This window comes from Eptatretus burgeri, chromosome 1, assembly GCF_056783735.1.
Source record: "Eptatretus burgeri isolate ZD-2024b chromosome 1, Ebu_testis_v1, whole genome shotgun sequence".
Lineage (NCBI taxonomy): Eukaryota > Metazoa > Chordata > Myxini > Myxiniformes > Myxinidae > Eptatretus > Eptatretus burgeri.
The window spans coordinates 73986500-74008978 of NC_140961.1; the positions used below are offsets into that span (position 1 = coordinate 73986500).

At 43.3% G+C, this 22479-nt stretch overlaps 1 protein-coding gene across 7 annotated transcripts in view; it reads right to left on the reverse strand.

The window, feature by feature from the left end:
• Nucleotides 1-22479, reverse strand: part of INPP5A (inositol polyphosphate-5-phosphatase A) — a 215471-nt gene that overhangs the window by 76459 nt on the left and 116533 nt on the right. For all 7 annotated transcript variants that reach the window (XM_085888374.1, XM_085888406.1, XM_085888389.1 and 4 more), the window contains 3 exons: nt 12829-12892; nt 1986-2077; nt 1758-1810 (listed from right to left, as the gene is read on the reverse strand). In XM_085888374.1, coding sequence (XP_085744500.1) covers nt 1758-1810; nt 1986-2077; nt 12829-12892 — 209 coding nt within the window. The remainder of the gene's footprint in view (nt 1-1757; nt 1811-1985; nt 2078-12828; nt 12893-22479) is intronic.

A 22479-nucleotide genomic window follows, 5' to 3' on the forward strand; every position in this document is an offset into this window, starting at 1 on the left:
TTCCCAACTGGCCAATTTTAGGCACGTGAATTCAAGCGCAATTAAATAAAACGACCTCAAGAGACAGTTTAAATCAATCCGATTGACTGGTTTTAAAAAGGTTCCAATTGTGCTCCTTGTTTTTGGTTGAATGGGTAAGCAAAGGATATTAATACACCTAAAGATATCTGAAACGATTCAATGTGCATTAAAATCACAAGTGTGGAAGCAGTATTGTTACGAATTTGGAAGCTTACTGCACGCAACAACCAGGTCCTACAGATCAGTTATATCGGTAAGTATGTGTTTCTAGGTAGGGTCCCGTGCTATGTTTAATGGGTGATTAACTGTACGTGCACTGTGAATTATTTTCAAGTTAGAATTTTTCTTATATCTACAACAACAACACACCTTCGCCTCGCTCCATCCTGACGCCACAACGCCGCGGTGGGCGGAGTTCAAGGAGGGACGTTGCGGCGGCTCTCGACCAATCAGGGAGATGCGAGCGAGTTTGTCGTCGTTCGGCCAATGGGACTCCTTCACTGTTGTGAGGAGCGGTCCGCGTGATGTCACCACGCCTCCCGGACCAATCAACGGACTTGGTGCCTGTTTTGGCCAGTGACAGAGGCGACGAGCGCATCTGCGCGCCAAAACTGTCCAGTGAGGGAGAGCGGGTCGGAGGAGGCGGCTCCTCCCCTCTGAAGAAGGAGGGGATAACTGTCGGCGCGATCGGATGAAAGAAAGAAACTGTCGGAGCTGGTGTCGGGGCTCGTGTTGGTGGTGCTCGTGGTTGGTCAAAGTGTAGGAGTTTGTGGTTCCTGAGGTGGTGGTCGTGTTGTTGGTCGACCACCAGTTCCCCGGTATTCTGGCCTGCTGGGCGCTCCTTGGTGGTTGCCGGTCTTCGCCCGTGGTCTTCACCTCGGCGCTTGGCGCGAAGCTGACCGTGTGGGTTCGAGTCCCTCCATGTGGTTCGCAAAGGAGCTCACAGGCCCTTCGACGACCCGAGCTCCGAAAGTGCGATCGGCCAGCCACGCGCTTGCGGCCAGGGAGCCAGCCATTCTGACTCCCAGCCGAACTATGCTCCTCGGCTGGAGAGCTGAATAAAGACCCGGCGGGGTCCATTTCTTTTTTGGGTGTGCGTGTCTGTGTGCGGGCCTGTCTTTTCAAGTAGAATCGTGATAGTGCTTTCTTTTGCTCATTGTACATTACATTTCTTATTCGGATAACTCTGCTCTTTGTGTACATCCCCCCCCCCCCCCCATTGTTTATAAATTCCCCTCTTCTTGAATGTACCAGCTCGTTCTTTGTCCTTTCTATCATTGGTTTGCCGTGCTGCGAACGGGAATTAGGAGGCCTCATTGTTGCCGAAATCGTGCAATTGGCGGGCAGGGTTCTGGTACTCTCCACTCGGGGTATGACTCGGATCCGGCTCGGTAACGGCCCGGATCGCGCAGATCCTGCCGAGGGTGAATTTCCCCGGTAGTTTGGATGACGTGGGTATTTAGGTAAATTGAAATTGGCAATTGACCCTATCCCACGTGGTCGACCTTTTTTGATAATTGCAGCTATGTTAACAACATATCCCACAGTATATTGTCCATATGAGTCACCACAAGCATTTTCAACTCAAGACTATGACAATGATTAAGACCCAGTCACTATGACAATGGTTCAGTCTTTGCAAGTGATCTGTTGTTAAAGTGAGTCTCATGTTTGGAAATCTTGTCAAAATAGTCCAATTGCAAAGTTCATATCAACACTCACAAGACAAGGCTTACCTGCCACACAACTGCCACCGCGTACGAATAAAACCTTTTCTGGATAACTTGCTCTGCAAAAAGGGAAGGCAGGGGTCGTGGGGGAAGTTGGTGATTGTGGAAGCATGAAGAAAAAAAAGGAAGACCACACAAAAAAAAAGAGAACTGGATCTATACAATGCACACCTCTCAGAAAACTGAAAGCCTCCGAACTGCATCAAAATCAATAATTTAAGATGAAGACCACACCTCGTGGGATAATTTTTCTTTCTCAAGAGAGGAAATTTCATCCAAAGGCCCCACAGTTGTCTCCTGGCCCAAAATCTTGTGGAATCTTCTTGCTGGAGGCGCATGAGGGTTGGATAAAAGTTAGCGATAAAGAAATGCAACAACTCCCTGAACAACAGACGAAACTAAAGTGTCACTTTCTGTTTCCCTCTTGAAAGCAGTCAATATCTTCAGAATCAAGGGGCTTTGACATGCACTTTGACTTTGACTTTGAAAAAGTACAAATTTGCAAGGAATGATTGAAGTAAAAGTCACAAATCATACACCCTTAAAACTAATGGCCAGTTGAGTTAAGTGATTCTGCGGTGACTGAAGGTATTCAATCCATTTCTTTTCCATCACACATCTCCCCAAATGGCACCCATTCATCATTACCGGACAACGATGATCAAGTGCTTGGAAATGAAGTTGTGGAACGAAACAGCAGCGCAATATAAAAAGTACACTTATTGAAAGAAAGAAAAAAAAACTCAGTCGCAGACTCTGCATTTTCAAAGTGGATACATAGAGAAACTGGAATGGCACTAGGTGGAGCACATCCCTCTGTCAGGCTGAACAGTTTACATTTTGTATCCCACTAATAGGCCGGTTCTGGATCAGGACCTGAACGGAAATCGAATCGGCTTGTTCTTGTCACCGAACCAACTCATCCACCTCGTTTTGTCATAACTCATCCACAACATTTTGAAATATCGTGCTATATCTCATTTTTGGCCCCATCTCTCAATGGTAAAGATTCACTTGTAGATTAAAAAAAAAATTCTAGTATCCAGATCCAGACCTTCACAAAAATTTGATCGATTCATTCTTGTCACACACCCAACTTGTCCACCAAATTTTGTCTGAATCCGTTCACAAATTGGGATATCCTGCTCACAGACATACAAACAAACAAGAAAGATGTGGTGCAGAGCACGACACTTGCAAAATCCCGAAACCAAATTTGACTTTAAAAATAATTGGTGGTTGAATTCAATAACCAAATAGGCAAAAAACACTTCAAATTTCAAGTCAATCGGATGAAAATCGACAATGTAAGAAATCTGGCCTATTTTGACCTTTTGACGTGTTGACATTTTGGCCTTGTAGATCTCAAAAATTAATGGTAGTTGAACTCACTGACTTGATATGAAAATCTTCTTCAACTTTCAAGTCAATTGGGTGAAAATTGAGGATTTAAGTCAACATAAGTTGTTGACCTTTGGCCTATGTTGACATTTTGACTTCAAAATCAATAGGCAACTCGCTTGTACAATTTGGTTTCTCCAACTTTTGGTGAACTCCACAATTTGGTGAAGTTGCGTGAAGATCGGTTTAAAATTGTGACCTGTAGGAGATTGACACACAGACAAGCGGACAAACAGACAAACATGAACGTCATGCAGAGCATGATACTTGCAAAATCCTGAAAACAAAATTGACCTTAAAAATAATTTGTGGTTGAATTCAGTGACCTGATATGTATGCAAATTCTCTTCAAAAATTCAAGTCAATCCGATGAAAATTTTTTTTAGAAATATGACAAAGTTGTTGACCTTTTGACCTTTCACCTCAAAATCAATGGGTTTCTTGATTATGACCAACTCTACCATTTCATGAAATTTGGTGAAGATCAGTTTAAAATTGTGGCCTGAAGGTAATCGACATACAGCGAAACAGACAGACGGACAGATGGAATCACAGACCAGACCAATCAATATACTTGTGAATATTCGATTTCACAGGTAACAAGACAGACAGACTGGGGAGAAAACATAGCCTCCGCCCACCTTCGGTGGTGAAGGAAATAACACCAAGTATCATTATCGTTTCAGTCAATACTTTGTGGTGTCCACCCTTTGCCTTCTTTGAGTGCCATCACTCTTTTACCCATGCTTCCTGTATACGAATGAACCACACTTTACAGGAATATTGTGCCAAATATCCTGGAGTACATTCCACAGTTCTGTAAATCTACTTGAGTTCCTCTTGTCCTGTTTCCAGATAATTCCCTATGGTCTCAATGGGACTCGTTCTGTGATGGCCATTCTAACACTTGGAGGGTACAAGCTGCAACTTTGTTCTCCAAATACTGTTTAACTATGCTGTATTGGAAATGTGTTTTGGATCATCACCTTGTTGGAAAATGAATCCTCTTCTGATTAAATGATTTCCTCTAGGAACTGCATGGTGCTGCAGTATCTGCTTGCATCGCTTTCGTTAGCATCCCATTCATTAGCCCAGGCTCACGAAGCGAAAAGTGAGGTGAAGCGGTTCGTCCCGTACGTGTGTACGTAGAACGTACATACGTATGTGTCTGTATTTTTGATATTCCCTTTTCTTTGATACCGCTTGTCGAATTGACAGAAAATTTTCACCATAGATGCGACTACTCATGTAGAATGTCTTAAGAAAAATTATGATGTCATAGGTCATGTGGTGTAGTATCCATGTTGGAAAAAAGGGAGAAATGTTGGACGAGGGTCATCTGGGGATGAATTGAACAGAAAAAACAATTATGACGTCATTGGTCACGTGGTTCGGCAGCCATGTTGGAAAAAAAGGAAAACTTTGGTACTCTGCATCTCCGAAACCACACCAAGGAAAAAATAATCCGACTGACATGAAATTAAAAAAATTTATCTGATCCGATTGACACCAAGCATATCCGATTGACACGAAATTCTAACCATTGGTGCAACTACTCATGTAGAATGTTTTAATGATAATTATGACATCATAGGTTACATGATGTTGTAGCCATGTTAGAAAAAAAGGAATAACTTTGGACGTACAGTATCTCCAAAACCGCTCATGGAAAAAATTGAAACTTGGCACATGTCAAGTACTCAAGTGTGATTTTTTTTGAATGTCATCGGTGGCTTTGTTATGATATCATAATTGCATATATCGAACGCTTTATCTGATCAATGTTGTGTGGGGGAAAAAAATTGATGATGTCATCGGTCATGTGGTTCGGCAGCCATATTTTTTTTAACATAAAAAAACCTCCAAAAATAATCTGCCCTAAAATGGCCAAACAGACTGAGGCGTAACTTTACAGGTATGACCACCTATCCACAAGGAACAAAAAGTTCCACACCTATGATGTCATAAGGGTACGTGGTTTGACGGCCATGTTGGATTTACCCTAAAAACTTTTAAAACATTCTTCTCCAGAACGGCTGGACAGATCGAGGGGAAACTTCACACATGTTCCCCAGGCCAAGGAGATACCAGGGTGTTCATGAATAATTGATAGGTGACATGGTTTGGCAGGCATATTGGATTGAAGGAAAATATATATTTTTAAATTCACTCTTGAACCGCTGCATCAATTGAGGTGAAACTTCAAAATTATGATCTCGTAGTGATGGGGAATATATGTTTTAAATTTCAACCTCATCAGACACATGGTCTGGCACCCAGAATTATTTAATTTTTTGAATCTGGGTTATTTTTTATTTTTATTTTTTTGAATAAGGCTCACTTGGCTGTGCCTGGATGGGTCTGAGGGTAGAGGAGTAGCAGCTGAAACCTGAATCCTATCCAGGTTCCTCCTCATGACTTCATCTTCTCTTTTGCTTGTTTGGGTTCCTTCTGATGACTCCAACACAGTACTATACCTATTTGGTCTTCAATTTGATTTGAATTTAATTTTTTTTCAATTACAAATTTGCCACCCGAAGAGGTGGCTCTCACCAAGTCCTTCTCAAGACTACACGGGGTAAGTATGCTATGAATACCATCTAGTTTTAACAAGTTTTCCTGGACCAAAACCTGTGATACAACCACAATCACAGAGCCTTCTCCTTGTTTCACAATAGACTGCAAACATTGCATATCGTAATTTTCTTTTTGTACACAAAGTCAAGGCTCATGGAAGAGTTAGTGCTCGACCAATGAATCAATCAGTATGCAACAGAACAAAAGGAACAGTAGAGAGGGAGGAAACCCCAACGTCAGGGATGAAGGACAAAATAGAGGGAAACTTGGACAAATCATTGGTGTGGGAGGAATAGGAAAAAACATGGGAAGGATAAGATGGATACAGAAGCAAACACTCAAGAAGGAAAAACTGAAAATTTGGAAGGTGGTGGGCTTGGGGGTAGTGGGGACGGGTTAACTGGGGGAGAAAAGATCAAGGTTTTGGATGGGGGATGATCTGAGATGGTGGTGAACAGATGTCTTGAGACCTGGAGGGAAGAATGAGATTGAAGAGAATATAAATGGAAGTTGGTTCTACAAGTGGGATAAAGGTGTTTTTGGTTTAAAGCTCGTAGTAGATCGCGCACGCGTGCGCAGTGCGCACGCACACACAAAATTATTACAGAGTAAGCATGGTAGATTATATGGGTACTTTCCCAGTGCGTTCATTGGTTCACACTGCGGACGAAAGAAGTACATCTTGCACTCCCTTGGGGTCTTGTTACACTTTGTAGGGGTCTTTTGCCATGTATTCCCCCCCCCCCCGGTGTTGTTATTATTGTATAATGAATGGTGTTGCTGTATAACATGCCATCTTGGGTTATTTTTGAACAAGATTCGTTTTTAAAGCGACATGCTATAGATCCAAGCCTCCACACTGACTCTGCCCCTTGGCTCTCATCATCTCGCGACCATTCGCTGATTGGCTCTCTGCGTGAACCAACTTGTGCCGTGACACGCCCACCGTTGTCATGGCGTCAGGTGACTCCATCCTTCACTGGATGGTTGTGCAATGTCCTGATCACACTGTCATGCAAAGTCAAACCACCCTCTTCCATTTTTCAACCTTGCTTGTATAAGGTTTATTTGATGCCATAATGGGTGGATGTGGCAATATTTTATCATAAAAATACAGAGAGAGAGAGAGAGAGAGAGAGAGAGAGAGAGAGAGAGAGAGAGAGAGAGAGAGAGAGAGAGAGAGAGAGAGAGAGAGAGAGAGAGAGAGAGAGAGAGAGAGAGAGAGAGAGAGAGAGAGAGAAATCACAGTTAACAATACAAATGGCAGACACCAAAAAGGACTACCAGTAGCGCCCCTATAAGGGCCTACCTACCAGCAACATTGGTTATCGCCGGTTGGTAAAATGTAGGATAATAGTTTTACCTGCATGTATGTACACATGTGCACGTATACAGTATATTGTTATGTGGAGGGGGGGGGGGGGAGATCCATCGCTAGATTATAGTAAGAATAGATTGGTACGTATCTCCGCACAGGTTAGATTACTCTTGTATCAGGGAAAATGTCAGAGTAAGTCATACTGTAAAACTTCAACTGAGGAGGCAGTGAATGTTGACTTTAAGAGTGTCGCCTAAGTTTGTTGAATAAAACATCCTGTAAATCCACCGAGACCGGTTGAGGTCTTGTGGCACTGCATTTTGAGACCCAAGGCACACTGGAAAGTGCATTGTGCTTTCGGAGTAACGACGACTACAAACTGCTTGGCCAGCAGGCCGCGCAAGCCATGGAGCCCTTCAGGAAGGCAAAATACTTTTGCTCAGGGCCGTCCCACCGGGCAGGATGGCCCAGAAGGTGGCTCTACCCACAAGCAGTACGTGGCCAATAACAGGGACCCACCGTGCATGGGGGCGGTCCCAGAGTTCATGAGGGTCGTGGCCACACTTCATACGGCAGTTGAGCTTTGCACACGGTGAGATCAACATCTTGCTCTTTTCTTCACCCTCCGAAGAAGAGACATCCCTCTCATCTTGCGTCAGTCATCGCCATTACCATGAGTCAATCGCTCCCTGAGCAGCACTTTGTGCAGTTCTAAACCGGACGACCCCGCCATTGTGGTGAAACCCCAATCAGCTCATGAAAGCCACAAGCCCTTGCCTATGCCGATTGTTCATCATGTGTGGGTCTGGTAAACAGCGTCATGAGGCATTATTTATTTCCTATTGTACACAAGTTTGGTTTTTCGTGCCTCACCTCCCCCTCATTTGTTGTCCTCGTGCACCAGATCTGTCTGAGTTCTGTCGTCTTGTCAATCCCCGTGTCATATTTCATTATAATAAACCTTTTTACGAAATCGATGTTTTCCGACCTTGGTTTGGAGCGATCCTTGGGATTGTGTAAATGCTAAGAACAGTTAATTGAATGCAGTGTGAATTTGGTAGGCTCGGCAACACAAACACACGGTGATAATCCTACTCAAGTAATGTGCCCCATCATTCTCCGTTCTTTTGTTCAGTTCTATGATGCAGTGATCGTTTTGCAGAACCATGGCCCATCTCATGATTCTCTCATTGAGAAGATTGCCATATTCTTGTACATATGCAACACTTATTCAATCAAGATATTCTACCTTTCTACAGCCAAAGCTACACTGGAGTGACTACGGAGCAAAAAGATAAATGTCCTTGAGTGGACCAGTCAGAGCAGAGGCTAAAATCAAATTTAAAATCTGTGGCATAATTTGAAGATTTCTGTGCATCAACACTCCCCATGGAACTTGACTGAGCTTGAACAGTTTTGTACAGAAGAATGGGCAAATATTTCCCAATCAAGGTGTGCAAACTCGGTAGAGACCTATCCCAACAGACTCACAGCTGTAATAGCTGTCAAGGTGCTTCCACCGAGTATTAACTCGGAGGGGTGGACACTTATTCAACCAAGATATTCTAGTTTTGTATTTTTTGATTAATTTTCTGAAATTTGTAGAATTTGTTTTTCACTTGGAAGTTGTGGGTTACGATGTGTAAATAGAGGTGGAAAAAAAGTCTGATTTGATGCAGTTTAATTCCAGGTGAGAAAGCAACAAAAGGTGAAAATTTTGACAGACGGTGTCTACTTTCTGTGGGCACTGTACATGTTCAGATATACACCATTTACAATGCACATAAAATGTGCCTATATACCATAAACAACACACGTATTCGATCCTTGGCATAATTACTTCTGCCAGCGAAGGTCAAGGTTATGTTTTCACCCCTGTCTGTCTGTTTGTCTGTGTGCAGGATATCTCAAAAAGTTGTGAATGGATTCGGATGAAATTTGGTGGGCAGGTTGGGTGGGTGAGTGATAAGGACTAATTGATTCGATTTTGGTGACGATCCGAATCTAAACACGGATACAATAATTATTTAATCTTTAAAGAGATTCTTCATGATATATCGCATTATATTTCAAAAATATATTGGGCCCGATATGTTCTCGTGGATCAGGCATTGCGTTGCGGAAGTATGTGCTCTACCGAGTGCCCTTCTAGTTAACCTCCGCCATCTTCGAAGATGGATGGAGGTTACTGTTTTCACCCCTTTCTGTTTGTTTGTTTGTTTGTTTGTTTGTTTGTGTGTTTGTTTGTTTGTTAACAGTATTATGGAAAAACTCCTCGACGGATTTCGACGAAACTTGGTGGGGGGTTAGGTATGGTCCAAGGATCATGCCATTAAATTTTTGACATTAAATTTTTTTGACTGACTCCCCCCCCCCCAAAAAAAAATTGTTGGAGAAAATTTTTTTTTTTGCATTTGTACATGTTTTAAGTGATTTCCAACCCCCCCCCCCCAAAAAAAAAATTGTTAGAGAAAAAAAAATTTGCAACTTTTTTTTCAACAAAATTTCGATTTCTTTTTTTGCATTTCTACATGTTTTAAGTGATTTCCAACCCCCCCCCCCCCCCCCAAAAAAAAAATGTTGGAGAAAAGAACTATTACTGTCAGCACTGTTGACATCATATGTAATGAATAAGATATAAGGTTCACTTGAGTGACCCAGCAGTATTGGCGGCGGAGGTTTTGCACTCTCCCGAGTGCTCCCCCTCGAGTTTGTACTGATTTCATGTTACATTTTTTTTTCTTCTTTCTGGGTGCTGCTTGCAAGGTTCACAAAAAGTAATTCCTTTGTAAACCTCCTGTGTGATCATTTCATGAAATGCACACTTTCATAGGTAATACAAGAGATTAAAAATAAATAATTTAATGCAGCATGTTTTGTGTTCTCGTCATCAGAGTCATATTCATCTTCAATCCTAATACATGTTATCAAATCAGTGCATTTTCCTTCCTATCATAATTCTCAGGCATCGCCACTCTGATCGTACTCCTATCGTCGTTTCCATTCCAGCTGTCCTTCCTTGCCTATTGTGTGGACATATCCAGCGCTTTCAGGGCGAGTCGAGGATATGACTACAACAATAGATTATTCTATTTTTACTGCACCAACATTTGTGATTCTACTCCCCCTTTTTCTCCCTCCCTCACTCAATCCCTCCTGCCACACCACCATCATAAAATACTTTTTACCTGCCAAAAAGGGAATACATCTCATCCATCATATCCACTTAGCCCTGTATATTTATAGCTGGTACATTATAAGAAGCAAACCACCAAATAACATTAATCGCGTGAACACAAAAACACCTCACTCGAAACAAACAAAGCTTTAAAGGGTTATGAAAGTAAGAACCTTTAATCTTCATTAAAATAAATTTAAAGGGTACTTAAAATCACTGCTTTGGTATTTTTTTTTTTGAAAAATCATTAAAAAAAAAAAACATCAGAGGTCAGTGATGCATTTTTTTGTTCCTCCAAATGGCTGCCCCCCTATCCCCACAAAGGCAAATGCATGAGGTCATGTACCACATGACCTTAGCAAGTCAATGGAATGCTAGCATTAATTCAATCAACCTCTACCTCTAAACCACAAGTCCTCAACCTACACCTCTCAACCCCAAGTCCTCAAGCTCCACCTCTCAACCCCAAGCCCTCACCCCCCTCCCAATGCTAAGAAGTCAATCCCCTCCCCACTCCAAGTCTCCAAACTTCTCCACACTCATCATACGTGCCATAAGCAGGTCACGTGACTCGTCACAGTCGCCTGTCCCAACTTACAATCCCACGATATATGCAGAAATTATATGGGACAATATAAACGACTCAAAACCAATTATCTTCTTCCAAAAGCATGCTTGCATAAGTGTGTGTGTGTGTGTGTGTGTGTGTGTGTGTGTGTGTGTGTGTGTGTGTGTGTGTGTGTGTGTGTGTGTGTGTGTGTGTGTGTGCGTGCGCGTGCGTGTGTGCGTGCGTGTGTAAAAGATGAGTGACAATAAACGACCCAAAACCAATTATCTTCTTCTTGATGCATATATACACATCGTTAAAAGTAATAATTTCAGACAAATTTCTGATGTCATGGGTTTAAGCCCTGCTTGAGAGAATGCCGCATAATTATTTGGGCGGTATATCAGTGAACAGACCGCTGCCTCATTTGTTGAGGCTGATCTACACAGGGCCCATGATACCTATCGGTTAAAAATCCTTTTAACTGTCGCTTTGGTGGTTCTACAATGAAGGGAAAACTCTTCACAGTACAGCTAATTCAAGTTTATGAGCTATGCAGTGTCGCATGATGACATGAGGTATACGTTCTTGCAAGCGTATAGCTACTCCTGACCTTTGGTTCATCAATACCGTGGCTCCATTAAAGTTTCCACAGAAAAACCTTCTTTTACACATCTCATCAGTCATCAGCTATCCCAACAACTTTCACAGCATCATTTATGTTTTATGGCATCCAAAACACCAGCTGCATCACAGTGTTCCACAGGATGACATGCAATGGATTTTGTGACCCATCCCCCCCACCCTGCACAAAGTGAACATACACAATCTCCTGTTCAACTATAACTGCATTGGTGTTCAACTATAACTGCACTCCCATAATTTAATTTTTTTTTCATGATATTACCATGATTCAATTCTCGACTCTGCTCAGTCAACGTTACAAAAGCATGGATAAATGAAACTTAAGGTTTGTGCAGCAGATAACAAATTTTGTTGCCTGTCGAGGTGGCAACCAGCAAGGTATGATTGTCCAACAAAATGTTCTGGTTTTCCCGGGACATTGGACAACCTATTCCACGAGTCGAGCTCCATAATCTTCATTTTAAAGCTTAAAACAAATTTTCTTATATTCACATTACAGAAAGCCTTTGAAAAACCAAAAAATAAAAACAGGCTCATGCGCACGATGCAGAGTTTTGTAGACCAATCCAGTGGCGATGTGCTTTCCTGCAATATCTATATTAATATTTTGGCACGCCCCTTTCTTTGTTCCACCATCAGATTTTTGTGACTGCATGAAATGAAACAAGATTTGGCACATTTACTAATGATATTATTGTCTTCCTGAAGAGGCCCCTCAAAATTCGTTTTGACGCATTTTCACAAACTCCAACGGATTCCATTCAAATTCGGTACGATTATGGCTTTTGGTCCAACTTAGGTCATTGGCTATAATTTTTTTCCAGAACACTTCCGATATTCGAAAAAATCGATAAGTCGATTTCCCTTATGGGATTTTCCATTCAAATCAACTCAAGTTTAAGGCCTACGGGGGACGCAAATTTCCACTTTGCCTGGGCGCTGTTTACCTCCGCTACGCCAAGCTGTTAGGGTTAGGGTTAGGGTTAGTGTTAGTGTTAGGGTTTGGGTTAGTGTTAGGGTTAGGGTTAGCAACCCTAACCCTAACACTAACCCAAACCCTAACAGCTAACCCTAACCCTAACAGCTAACCCTAACCCTAACCCTAACCCTAACAGCTAACACTAACCCTAACCCTAACCCTAACCCTAACCCTAACCGCTAACCTTAACCGCTAACCCTAACCCTAACTGCAACCCTAACCCTAACCGCTAACCCTAACCCTAACCGCTAACCCCTAACCGCTAACAGCTATTCAGGAAATTTGCAAGAAAGCCCGGGCAACACCGGGCTTCATTGCTTGCCCGAGCAACGCCGGGCATTACTACTAGTTCACAATAATATGAAAGGGAACAGTGATTAAAAAAAAAAAAACTGTTGACGCAAGTCTTTTTCTTCCAAATTCAAGGCTTACCTTTGAAATCAAACTGAAGTGTGTTCTTCAGAGAATCATGCAAGAAGAAGAGGCATCCAAGAGCCTGCAAGACAGCAAGAATAAGATAGTGATGAACATGCTAATAATGATCCTCAAATATTATCACAGGATTTAAACAAGTGTGAGAGGTGTCTGGCCCTTCTGACAACAATGCATTGAGGCCATAAATCCTCAGGAGTCCAATCAAAAAGAGTGAATAACCATCCAACAGCTAGTGCTGTAGCTCTTTACCTCCACCTACCAACCCCAAGTCCTCAACATCCACCTCCCAACCCCAAGTCCTCAACCTCAATCTATAGCGGACAGAATGCATAAATAATGAAACAGCATCAATATTGAAATTATATATTTGCCAAAAGCAGTGGAAGATGGCTACTCAGAAACAGGACTATCCTACTGAGCAAGATAAGTCTTCGACGTAATTCCACAAAGTTGGAAGTCCAAATTTTCAGAAAAAGGAAAAATATTGTGGTGGTTTGGGAAAAGACCCCTCCCCCCCCCCACATGCATTCAGAGACACATAGGATTTTCCCCAGACAGATATTTCTTTAGTTTACATGAGATGGAGTTCCTACCTTTTGTGTAGAGGGTCTTTAGAAGGGAAATGCGTTGTGAGTTAGAATGTTTGGGTTCTCTTTAATCCTTCCGTCTGTCCGTCAATCTTTTAATCTTTCAATGCCTCTGCCTCGCCATGTCCACTTTCGAAACCCATGTCCCTTGTTAGTTCGAAACAATGGACCAGAATTACCTTTTGACGCATACAAAAGATTCTTAATCGGGTGCTTGTACACGTGAAAATAAATAGACTCGTCCTTTTCAATCATTGCAAAAGTCCCCATTTGGACAAAATGGAGGCAATTACTATCCCTGTATGGGGTCTCTTTGCTCTTTTGTTTACTTGCAAAAAAAAACACATTCAGAGCTAAAATATAATTAGCGCAGCAGCTGTTCATTGCAGCTGATGTCATGTGCACATCATGTGTGTTCCACATTGTTCAATGAAAAAAACAACAACACCACATCCTCCCAAAGTGGTCATGAAGAACAGATTGAGCTTGACCTCCGTGGCAGAAAGATGTGAAACTGAGTGGGGTCAGTTGCGGAGGGTAGAGGAGCTTAACCTCCATGCAACAGCAGATCAGTTTTAACCTTTGTAAAGAACAGAGCAACTGGACCTCCATGCAGGGCAGAGCAGAGCAGAGCAGCACAGCTTGACCCCCATGCAGAGCAGATTAGTCTTGACCTCCGTAACAGGATGTGAAAGAGTGGATTAAGCTACTTTGGAAGGAGAATGGCTAAACCTCCATACAGGACAGATAGTTTGACCTCCGTAGCAAGAGTGGATGTGCGAACAAGTGAAGCAAGTTGTTTGTGAGAGCCGATGGTTTTAACCTCAGTGGAAGACCTTCAAGAAGAGACATTTGAGCAGCCTTTCTTTTCATGTGGAATGCCGAGGGTCTTGATCTACCAAGCGTCTCAATCTGCCAAGAGCTTCGACTCTCGACATGTTTTGATTTGCCGGGACTTTTGATTTGTCTCACATTCATCCATCAAGCTCTCCTTACCATGAGTCCTTTGACCAAGCCTGCACTCACGTATGTCTGTTCAGACTGCTAGAGCCACCAAGAGAAAGCTTGCATGCTGCAAGAGTCTGCACATGGTACGAGCTTGCATGCTGCACAAGTCTGCACACATCTGTGTAAGGTGGGGAGGATCTGTACTTATGCTCTGTTCTGCACTCTATCTTCTCTTTTCTTCCTCCCTACATCTCCCAGGAATGATTGATGGCCATGTCCTGTGTTTCGACCAGAACAATAATTTGTAAGTGGGCTCTGTAAACATTTAGAATAATTAAATTTCTCTTGTGCTTTTTAGCCCCCATTGGACTTAGTCTAAAACGGGGGCTTACGGGTTTGGTCTCAATTTTCATGTCCGTGTGTGCACCCGCAACCATATCTCAGACATGTATGGACCGATTTTATTAGCACAAAGACAACACATGATTGTATACAAATGCATGTCATTTTAGTTCAACATCAGATCCAAGACGGCTGACTGGTGGCCATTTTGTTACTTAAATGTGTCCCCAACCATTTTTCAGACACGCATGGTCCAATTTTGTTCAAACTTGGTGCAAGCACAGTATGTTACGGCATACACGTGTACCTAACTTCATTTTGCAATCTGATCAATGATGGCCGACTGGTAGACTGGCAGCCATTTTAGTTGTACATAAATATGGGCTTGCCCTTCAATGCCACAAGGTAAAATTACTAAAACAACGGGGGCTATGACATTTTTTGCCCTTTTTACTTGTTCATTGTGATTTCTGACCATCCATTGTAAATAGATGCTCACGTTTGCCATCATAAATACCTGCCATTGCTGACTGAATAAACCTGGTTGTGCTTGTTGAACAAATGTGCTTGTTAAACTGTTAAATGTTTCCGGCTTGCTCGCTTTTGTCCGGTCTACCACAGAGTGTAAGTTTAGTTGGATGGGAAGTTTTTCCCCAGTGATTTGCTCCGTGATTAGTCAACACGCCATCCACGGTTCGCTCGGCCGTACATAATAAATATATGGGTGGTTATTGATGGCATGACCCCTAATTAGGATTGCCATGCCAACGGTAAGGTAACACATAATCGAGGAGCGAAAACCCTGCAAGGCTTGGTGGTTCTAATCAGTGGCCACGGTTGCCTCGCATTCCGTCGGACTGCAAAAGTTATCTGTGGCCGGCGGCCTCAGGACTCTAGGTCGGGAAAAGGTCTGAGGAGGAGCTTCCTTGTGACAATTCCAAACACCGCGTCGATAACAATATCAATTCAGTTGATAGTTGCTTCGAATTTTCTACATTTATTTTATGCCATTTTGTGTCATTTTATATTCCTCCAAAAAGTCTTTCTCAGTTTCTCTGCAACTTGTACAAATGTTCAAATGATACACATATTGCAATTTGTCCAAAAAACAAAAACTCAAGATTTTATCTGTGAACAGCCTTAGAGGTGTGCCATTTTCACCAAAGAGTAGTCTTCAATTTGTACTCAGACACATTCACCAAAGAAGAGGTGGGGAGGGGTTTGGCATATGAAATGAAATGAGGGATAGAGAGAATCCAGGGAGAGGAGATCAAATAAAATTAAGAGGCAATAAGAGGTTAAAATTAATTGACAACGAAAAATCTTTTTTTAACATTTAATTCACAATATCATGAGATGACGGAATCTCACAATATGTGATGGGCATACTGTAAACATAGTTTACATTTTGAGTTAATTCATGAATTATCTCACCACCTGGATGGAAATTGAAAAAAGGGCTCCATTAGTTTTTGCACATTGATGCCATGAATCACCATGCCGAGTTTGAAAATGATCCGTCAGAGTAGTAGGGAAACCAGAGAGTTGGTGTCAACGCCACCGAATGCTCGCCTGTTTATACATTTATCGTTTTTAAAAGACGAGTGTAATAATATTTTTTATAAAGCATTGCAGTGGTCTGATCCAAATAATTTTAAAGCAATATATGTATTTGTATATTGTAATCAGTAAAAAATAGTGTGGTAGATAAAAACAATGGAAAGGAAATAACTTGCACCAAAAACTTTAACATTATCACGCTGACGCTGACGCTCACGCCGGGGGTATCGCTATAGCTCTCTGTTCTTCGAACAGGCGAGCTAAAAACGAAAAACTGTTAATGGACACACTGACTATCAGACTGACTGACATCGTTATGGCTTCAAGAGCTCACCTCGACTCTGTCGTAGATGAGCTAAAAACGTTAAAATAAAATAAAAAAAGTAAAATATGGAGACAGCAGAAATTACTATTTTACCCTTCAAGCCCCTCTGGTGTAGAGGCCAATGTAATTCCGTGGGCAGCAGATGATAATTTTCGGCACCATATATTTTTTTCATTCTTATGGATTCTGAGAGTCAGAAAAATCATGGCGCCAATTTTTTTGAGCATTTCAAATATTATTTTCAAGCCGATACGTGAACTACCCCCGAATCGCACTTTTTTCAATGATAGCAATTTACCAACTTTTTTGTTTCTGGTTTAAACCAGGGAATGTAGTATATCAAACTGAGCAGAATTCAGCCTAGAATATGATAATAATATCAATAATTACATTGAACATAACCATAGTGACTTATCTGAATTTTTGTTAATATCAGATGCTGTGCAGCCTATATTAAATCAATTACTGCAACGTCACCAAGATTATTAATTTTTCTAAACATTATGACATGCTACAATTCTACATACAATGTATGTTAATTTTTTTTTGCCTTTCAGGTCAGCTATGATAATAGCAGAAGTGGTCAAGGGTCCACACTAAAATACTGATGTAGTGAATGTAGTTGTAGATTAACCTCCAAGCTTTGTGGGTGAAGGAACTTATGTTGAGTGGACATTGAAATAAACTGTTCTCAAGTTATCGTTATGGATGAATCATCCCCAAGTCCTTCCAGTTCGAGCACAAAAGCATCAAGTTGCACGACATCTTTGGCAGGTTTGAATATATGCTGCATTTGCAAAGCATCTGGAAAACTCGTAAAACACCCAAGACAAGAATCATATCAGCTGTTTACCCAGAGTGTGAATACCTGGTCGCTCTACGGGGATAATAAGTACATATCCATCCATGAAGAGCTTGGTAATGTGAAGGCAAATGAACTATCACAGAAATGTGTCACATGGCATCAATAATGCTATAAAATTGCAGTGCACAAAATCCATATTGAGCGGCTGAAAAACAGATATGAAGCTGCACTGGAAGCAGGCGAAGTACCTAAACCAACGAAAGTTGGACGACCAGAAAGGACGAACCTCAAAACACAACCATCACCACATGAGAACCCATCGTCAACAGAACGTCACATGCGATCTGGTGCAAAACAATACAATAAAAACAACTGCTTCTTTTGTAATGGATCTTCAGAGAAAGGAGCACTCCACCAGATCAGTGAGTTCAACACCGGGGAACAGCTGTTGAGTACAGCAATAACTAGAATGGGCATTCGTAGAGAGCATATACCTTCGCCGCCGCTACTGTTTTGTTCTTGGCATAAGAGTGTGGGGAACAGAACAAGGAGCATTTTGGTGCTGATTTCATACGAATTGGATAAGAATTGACTGCGTTATGATAAAAATACGCACATCTGCAAGGTCGTGACCCCCCCTGACCTTTGATCCCCCAACCGCGAGTAAGGGCAATTACGTCATTGTGTCAAGTTGCATATCACAAGATTGGGCATTAAATTCTGAACATTTTGGCATTAGTTTCATGCAAATTGGATAAAAATTGACCGCGATATGGTAAAAAGACAATTTTGACCTTTTCATGACCTTGACCTTGACCTTTGACCCGATTGCTCCCAAAATCTAATCAAATGGTCTTTGGCTAATAACCAATCATCCCACCAAATTTCATGCAATTCGGTTTAATACTTTTCAAGTTATGCGAATAACAAACAAATAAATAATCATTGGCATCTCCCACAAACATATATTTTGGGACTGATTATAATGCCAGGATTTGGGACATTTTCTTTTAAAAACAAGGGTAATGATGTAATTGTGTCATGTCGCCCATCACAAGATTGGGCAATGAATTCTGAACATTTTGGCATCGGTTGCATGCCAATTAGATCAAAATTGACTGCGCTATGGTAAAAATACGAATTTGACCTTTCTGTGACCTTGACCTTGACCTTTGACCCGATCGCTCCCAAAATCTAATCAAATGTTCCTTGGATAATAACCCATCATCCCACCAAATTTCAAGCGATTTGGTTTAATACTTTCTGAGTTATGCGAATAACAAACAAACACACACACACACACACACACACACACACACACACACACACACACACACACACACACACACACACACACACACACACACACACATTCACAAATAAATAAATAAATAAATACACAGCGACCAATACATAACCTTTCGCAGAATGCGAAGGTAACAAGCAGTGGAAAGTAAATCTGAATGCTGCAATTGATCCAAATGATGCCCATGCGATTGATATCAAATACTGTTGTGGGCCGGGGGTCGGTGGCGAGGAACGGCCGCCAGGTGGAGCAGTAGAGCCGTCTCCCACCGAACACCCAGAATTGCAGGTCGTAACGTTCGGACAACTCCAAAGGTCACGGGTCACTTAAGGACCGTGCTCACCAATTCTCTGACGGCGTGGGTAGGGTTATAGCCAAATTTCAACATACCTAAGTACCCACGTCGTCAAATTAACGGGGAAGTCACACCCTCAACGGACTCTGTCGAACCGGGTCGCTGTAGCGACCTCAGTCCGATGTAACCAAGCGAAATTACCAAAGTCCGTCGGTCCAAACGACAACTTACAGACCAATCGGCTTACTGGTTCTCAAGCACGTACCGTGCTGGGTCAATAATAGAAAGCACAACAACGAGCTGGTACATTGAACAATTGGGGGGGTTGTTTATAATGGTGCAGGGGAGCACAAAAAGAGCAGAGTTAAACCAACTATCAAGGAGGAATGCAAGTAATGTACAAGGCACTTTAACAATTGTTACTTATAGACTGGGCCCACAGACACACATGCACACACCCAAAATAAATGGTGGCCGCGGCCTTTATTTGGCCTTTCAGCTCGGGAGGGAAGGCGAGCTGAGGGCAAGAGTCTGCACTTGCACCTGTTCGCCTCGTGCTGTCTGGTCGAGCTGGCTCGGCGGGACTCGAACCCACCGCCTCAACGCAGCACCAAGCACCAGGGATGAGGGATAGAGCGACGGACGCCAGCCAGCACGAAGGCGGACGAAGCGAGAGACGATGAGGCGACAGGTGATCAAGGCCGAAAAAGCTTCCAGACGCATCAGATGACACCAGGCGAGGCAGACTCAGACAGAATCATTGCCCCGACCGTTATTCGTTCTTCTCGTGAGGTGGGAGGGATTTTTTTCCCTGACCACTCGCCTCCTGATTGGACGGTTGCGTCACCGATTCGCTGGCCGTCCATCATTGGACAGGCCCACGGTAGGCGGGGCAACTCCCACCTTTCTGGGTGGAGTCCCGATCTGAGGCGATTGTAGCTCCGCCTACCTCCTCCCTAAGACCACGTGCGTAATGCTGACTGGGTAGAGTGAGGGACGGGGCGGGTAAGACGCCGGCTCTTTACCGATTGGCTAAAGAGGGAGTGGCACACACACATATCGCAGCGCACACATGAAATTAACCCATTAGACAGAAGGATGGGACCCTAACTATAAACACATACTTATCGAAATAACTGAACTTAGGGACTGCTGTCTGTTTGTGTGCAAAAGGCTTCCAAATCCGTAACAATACCATCTGTATTGTTGGGTGAAGCACGTTCAGCGAACTCAGGTACAGCAGGAGAGAGCAGACGACAAAGCAGTAATAACCAAGGTTTCAGCAGACATTGAATTCTTCGACTTGAGCAGCCTGCTGAAATCAGGATCTATCCTGGACATGGGTGAGGTCGAAGCAGCTTATCAAAATGTCCTCAGAGTCAATGGTTCAAATGATACGCACATATCAAGGAGAAGTTTGAAGCGTAAGCTTGTAGAAAATATTGATGATGTTGAGTTCTTCCGCTCTACGCATATGAATGAACCAGATCGGATGTACACGTCTCGAACAAAAAGAGCCGCAATTGACAACCTGGACGATGCAGCTGGCGATGCGAGCAGCAACATGAAAGCAGTCTTCGAAAGTGCAAAGGTAATAAGAAGGGACATCGCTGAAGCTCTAAAGCAACCGTGGAAATTTCAAGGTTCCCTGTTAGATGAAAATCAAGTTCCAAAATCGCTGGAGGAATTCATCCGCTGGATCCTAATAGGGCCAATGTTAACACTTGAGTTAACACAAAGAGAGCATAGCATTCAACTAGCAACACAGAACATATCACAGACTATAATGTTTGCATACAAGTCTGATCATCAGGTGTCCTATGTGCCAAAGCAGACACACTACTCATCCTACATGCCTTGAGCGCTTCCCAAATTGCTTCAAGTGTGCATTTGGTGTCTCCTGATACAGATGTGTTCATTCTTGCTCTACAAAAACTGCCGCTCTTGGGTGATGTATCTATGCTAGTTGGCACAGGTACGAGAAGGCGCTTGGTGAATTTGCAACCTATATACAAATCCCTTGATGCGAATCATGCTGCTGGTCTCATTGGATTCTACGCTTTCACTGGCAGTGATACTGTTGTGGGCCGGGTATCGGCGACGAGCACGCCCGCTAGATGGAGCAGTAGAGTCGGCCCCACCGAACACCCAGAATTTATGTCGTCACCCCAGATAACTCCGGAGCCGACGGGTCCCTTATCGGACCGAAGATCGCCAATAGGTCGACCGCGTGGGATAGGGTCGATTGCCAATTTCAATTTACCTAAATACCCACATCGTCCAAACTACCGGGGAAATTCACCCTCGGCGGAGCTCGAACGGGACGAGCCGTCACCGTGCTCGACCCGTGCGTAACCCGAGCGGATGGTTACCGAGGTCCCGTCGGTCGAAATGCACAGCAACGGCAGCAACGGCCTTTTTAATCCACCAACACGCACTGTGCTAAACCAATGAGGAAAACACAGAAATGAGCTGATACATTTAACAGGGGATATTTATTTACAATGGGGGGGGGGGGAGGGGAACACAGAAAGAGCAGAGTTAAACCGACTAAGCAATGCAATCATGTACAAGCGAAGAGCACTTAACAATTCCTACTTACAGACGGGCCCACAGACACACACACACACACACACACACACACACACACACACACACACACACACACACACACACACACACACACACACACACACACACACACACACACACACACACACACACACACCAAAGAAGTGATGGCCGCGGCCTTTATTGAAGGTTCCCAGCTCGAGGGAAGATGAGCTGGGAACCAGAGCTATCTCGGACCTTCCCGCCTCATGCAGTCTTCGACGTCCGAGATCGGCGGGACTCGAACCCGCAACTCGATGCCGCTGCAAGCACCGGGTACGGAGGGCAGCGTCGGGCTCTTGCACGCTCCTCCGGCATGCGATGAAACCAGAGCCAGTGACGAGACGAGACGAGAAGTCAGCGACAGGACGAGACCAGAAGACCAGCGACAGGATGAGACCAGAAGACCAGCGACAGGACGAGACCAGAAGAACCAGCTAACCACGCCGTCCCATCTATTTCTTCCCTCCTGGCATCGAGGGCGGGGGGACGTGTCTCACCCATCCGCACACTTCATTCACCGGGGAAATCCGTTGTCTCTCCATGATTGGTCGGGGGGCATGTCGGGACGTCTCGATTCCCTGCCCCCCCCCCCCGAAGAGGCTTTGCTTCTCTTGGAGCCCGCTCTGCACTGTTGGCTGAAAAATGACGCATACCCTCATTTGGCGCCAGGCCAGAACGAAACGCTTCGTGAGCGCGCGGATAGGGCGGACAATACTGCGAGCAGTGTTGTTGTTGGTGTTGTCATAAGTGTAAAAATCCTACCTATAAAATAACTTCGCAGCGCATGTACACTTGATTCCCATTAGACATAGGGGAAAGGGAGCTATCAATCCACATTTACTTATCGAAATAACTGAGCTATAGGGA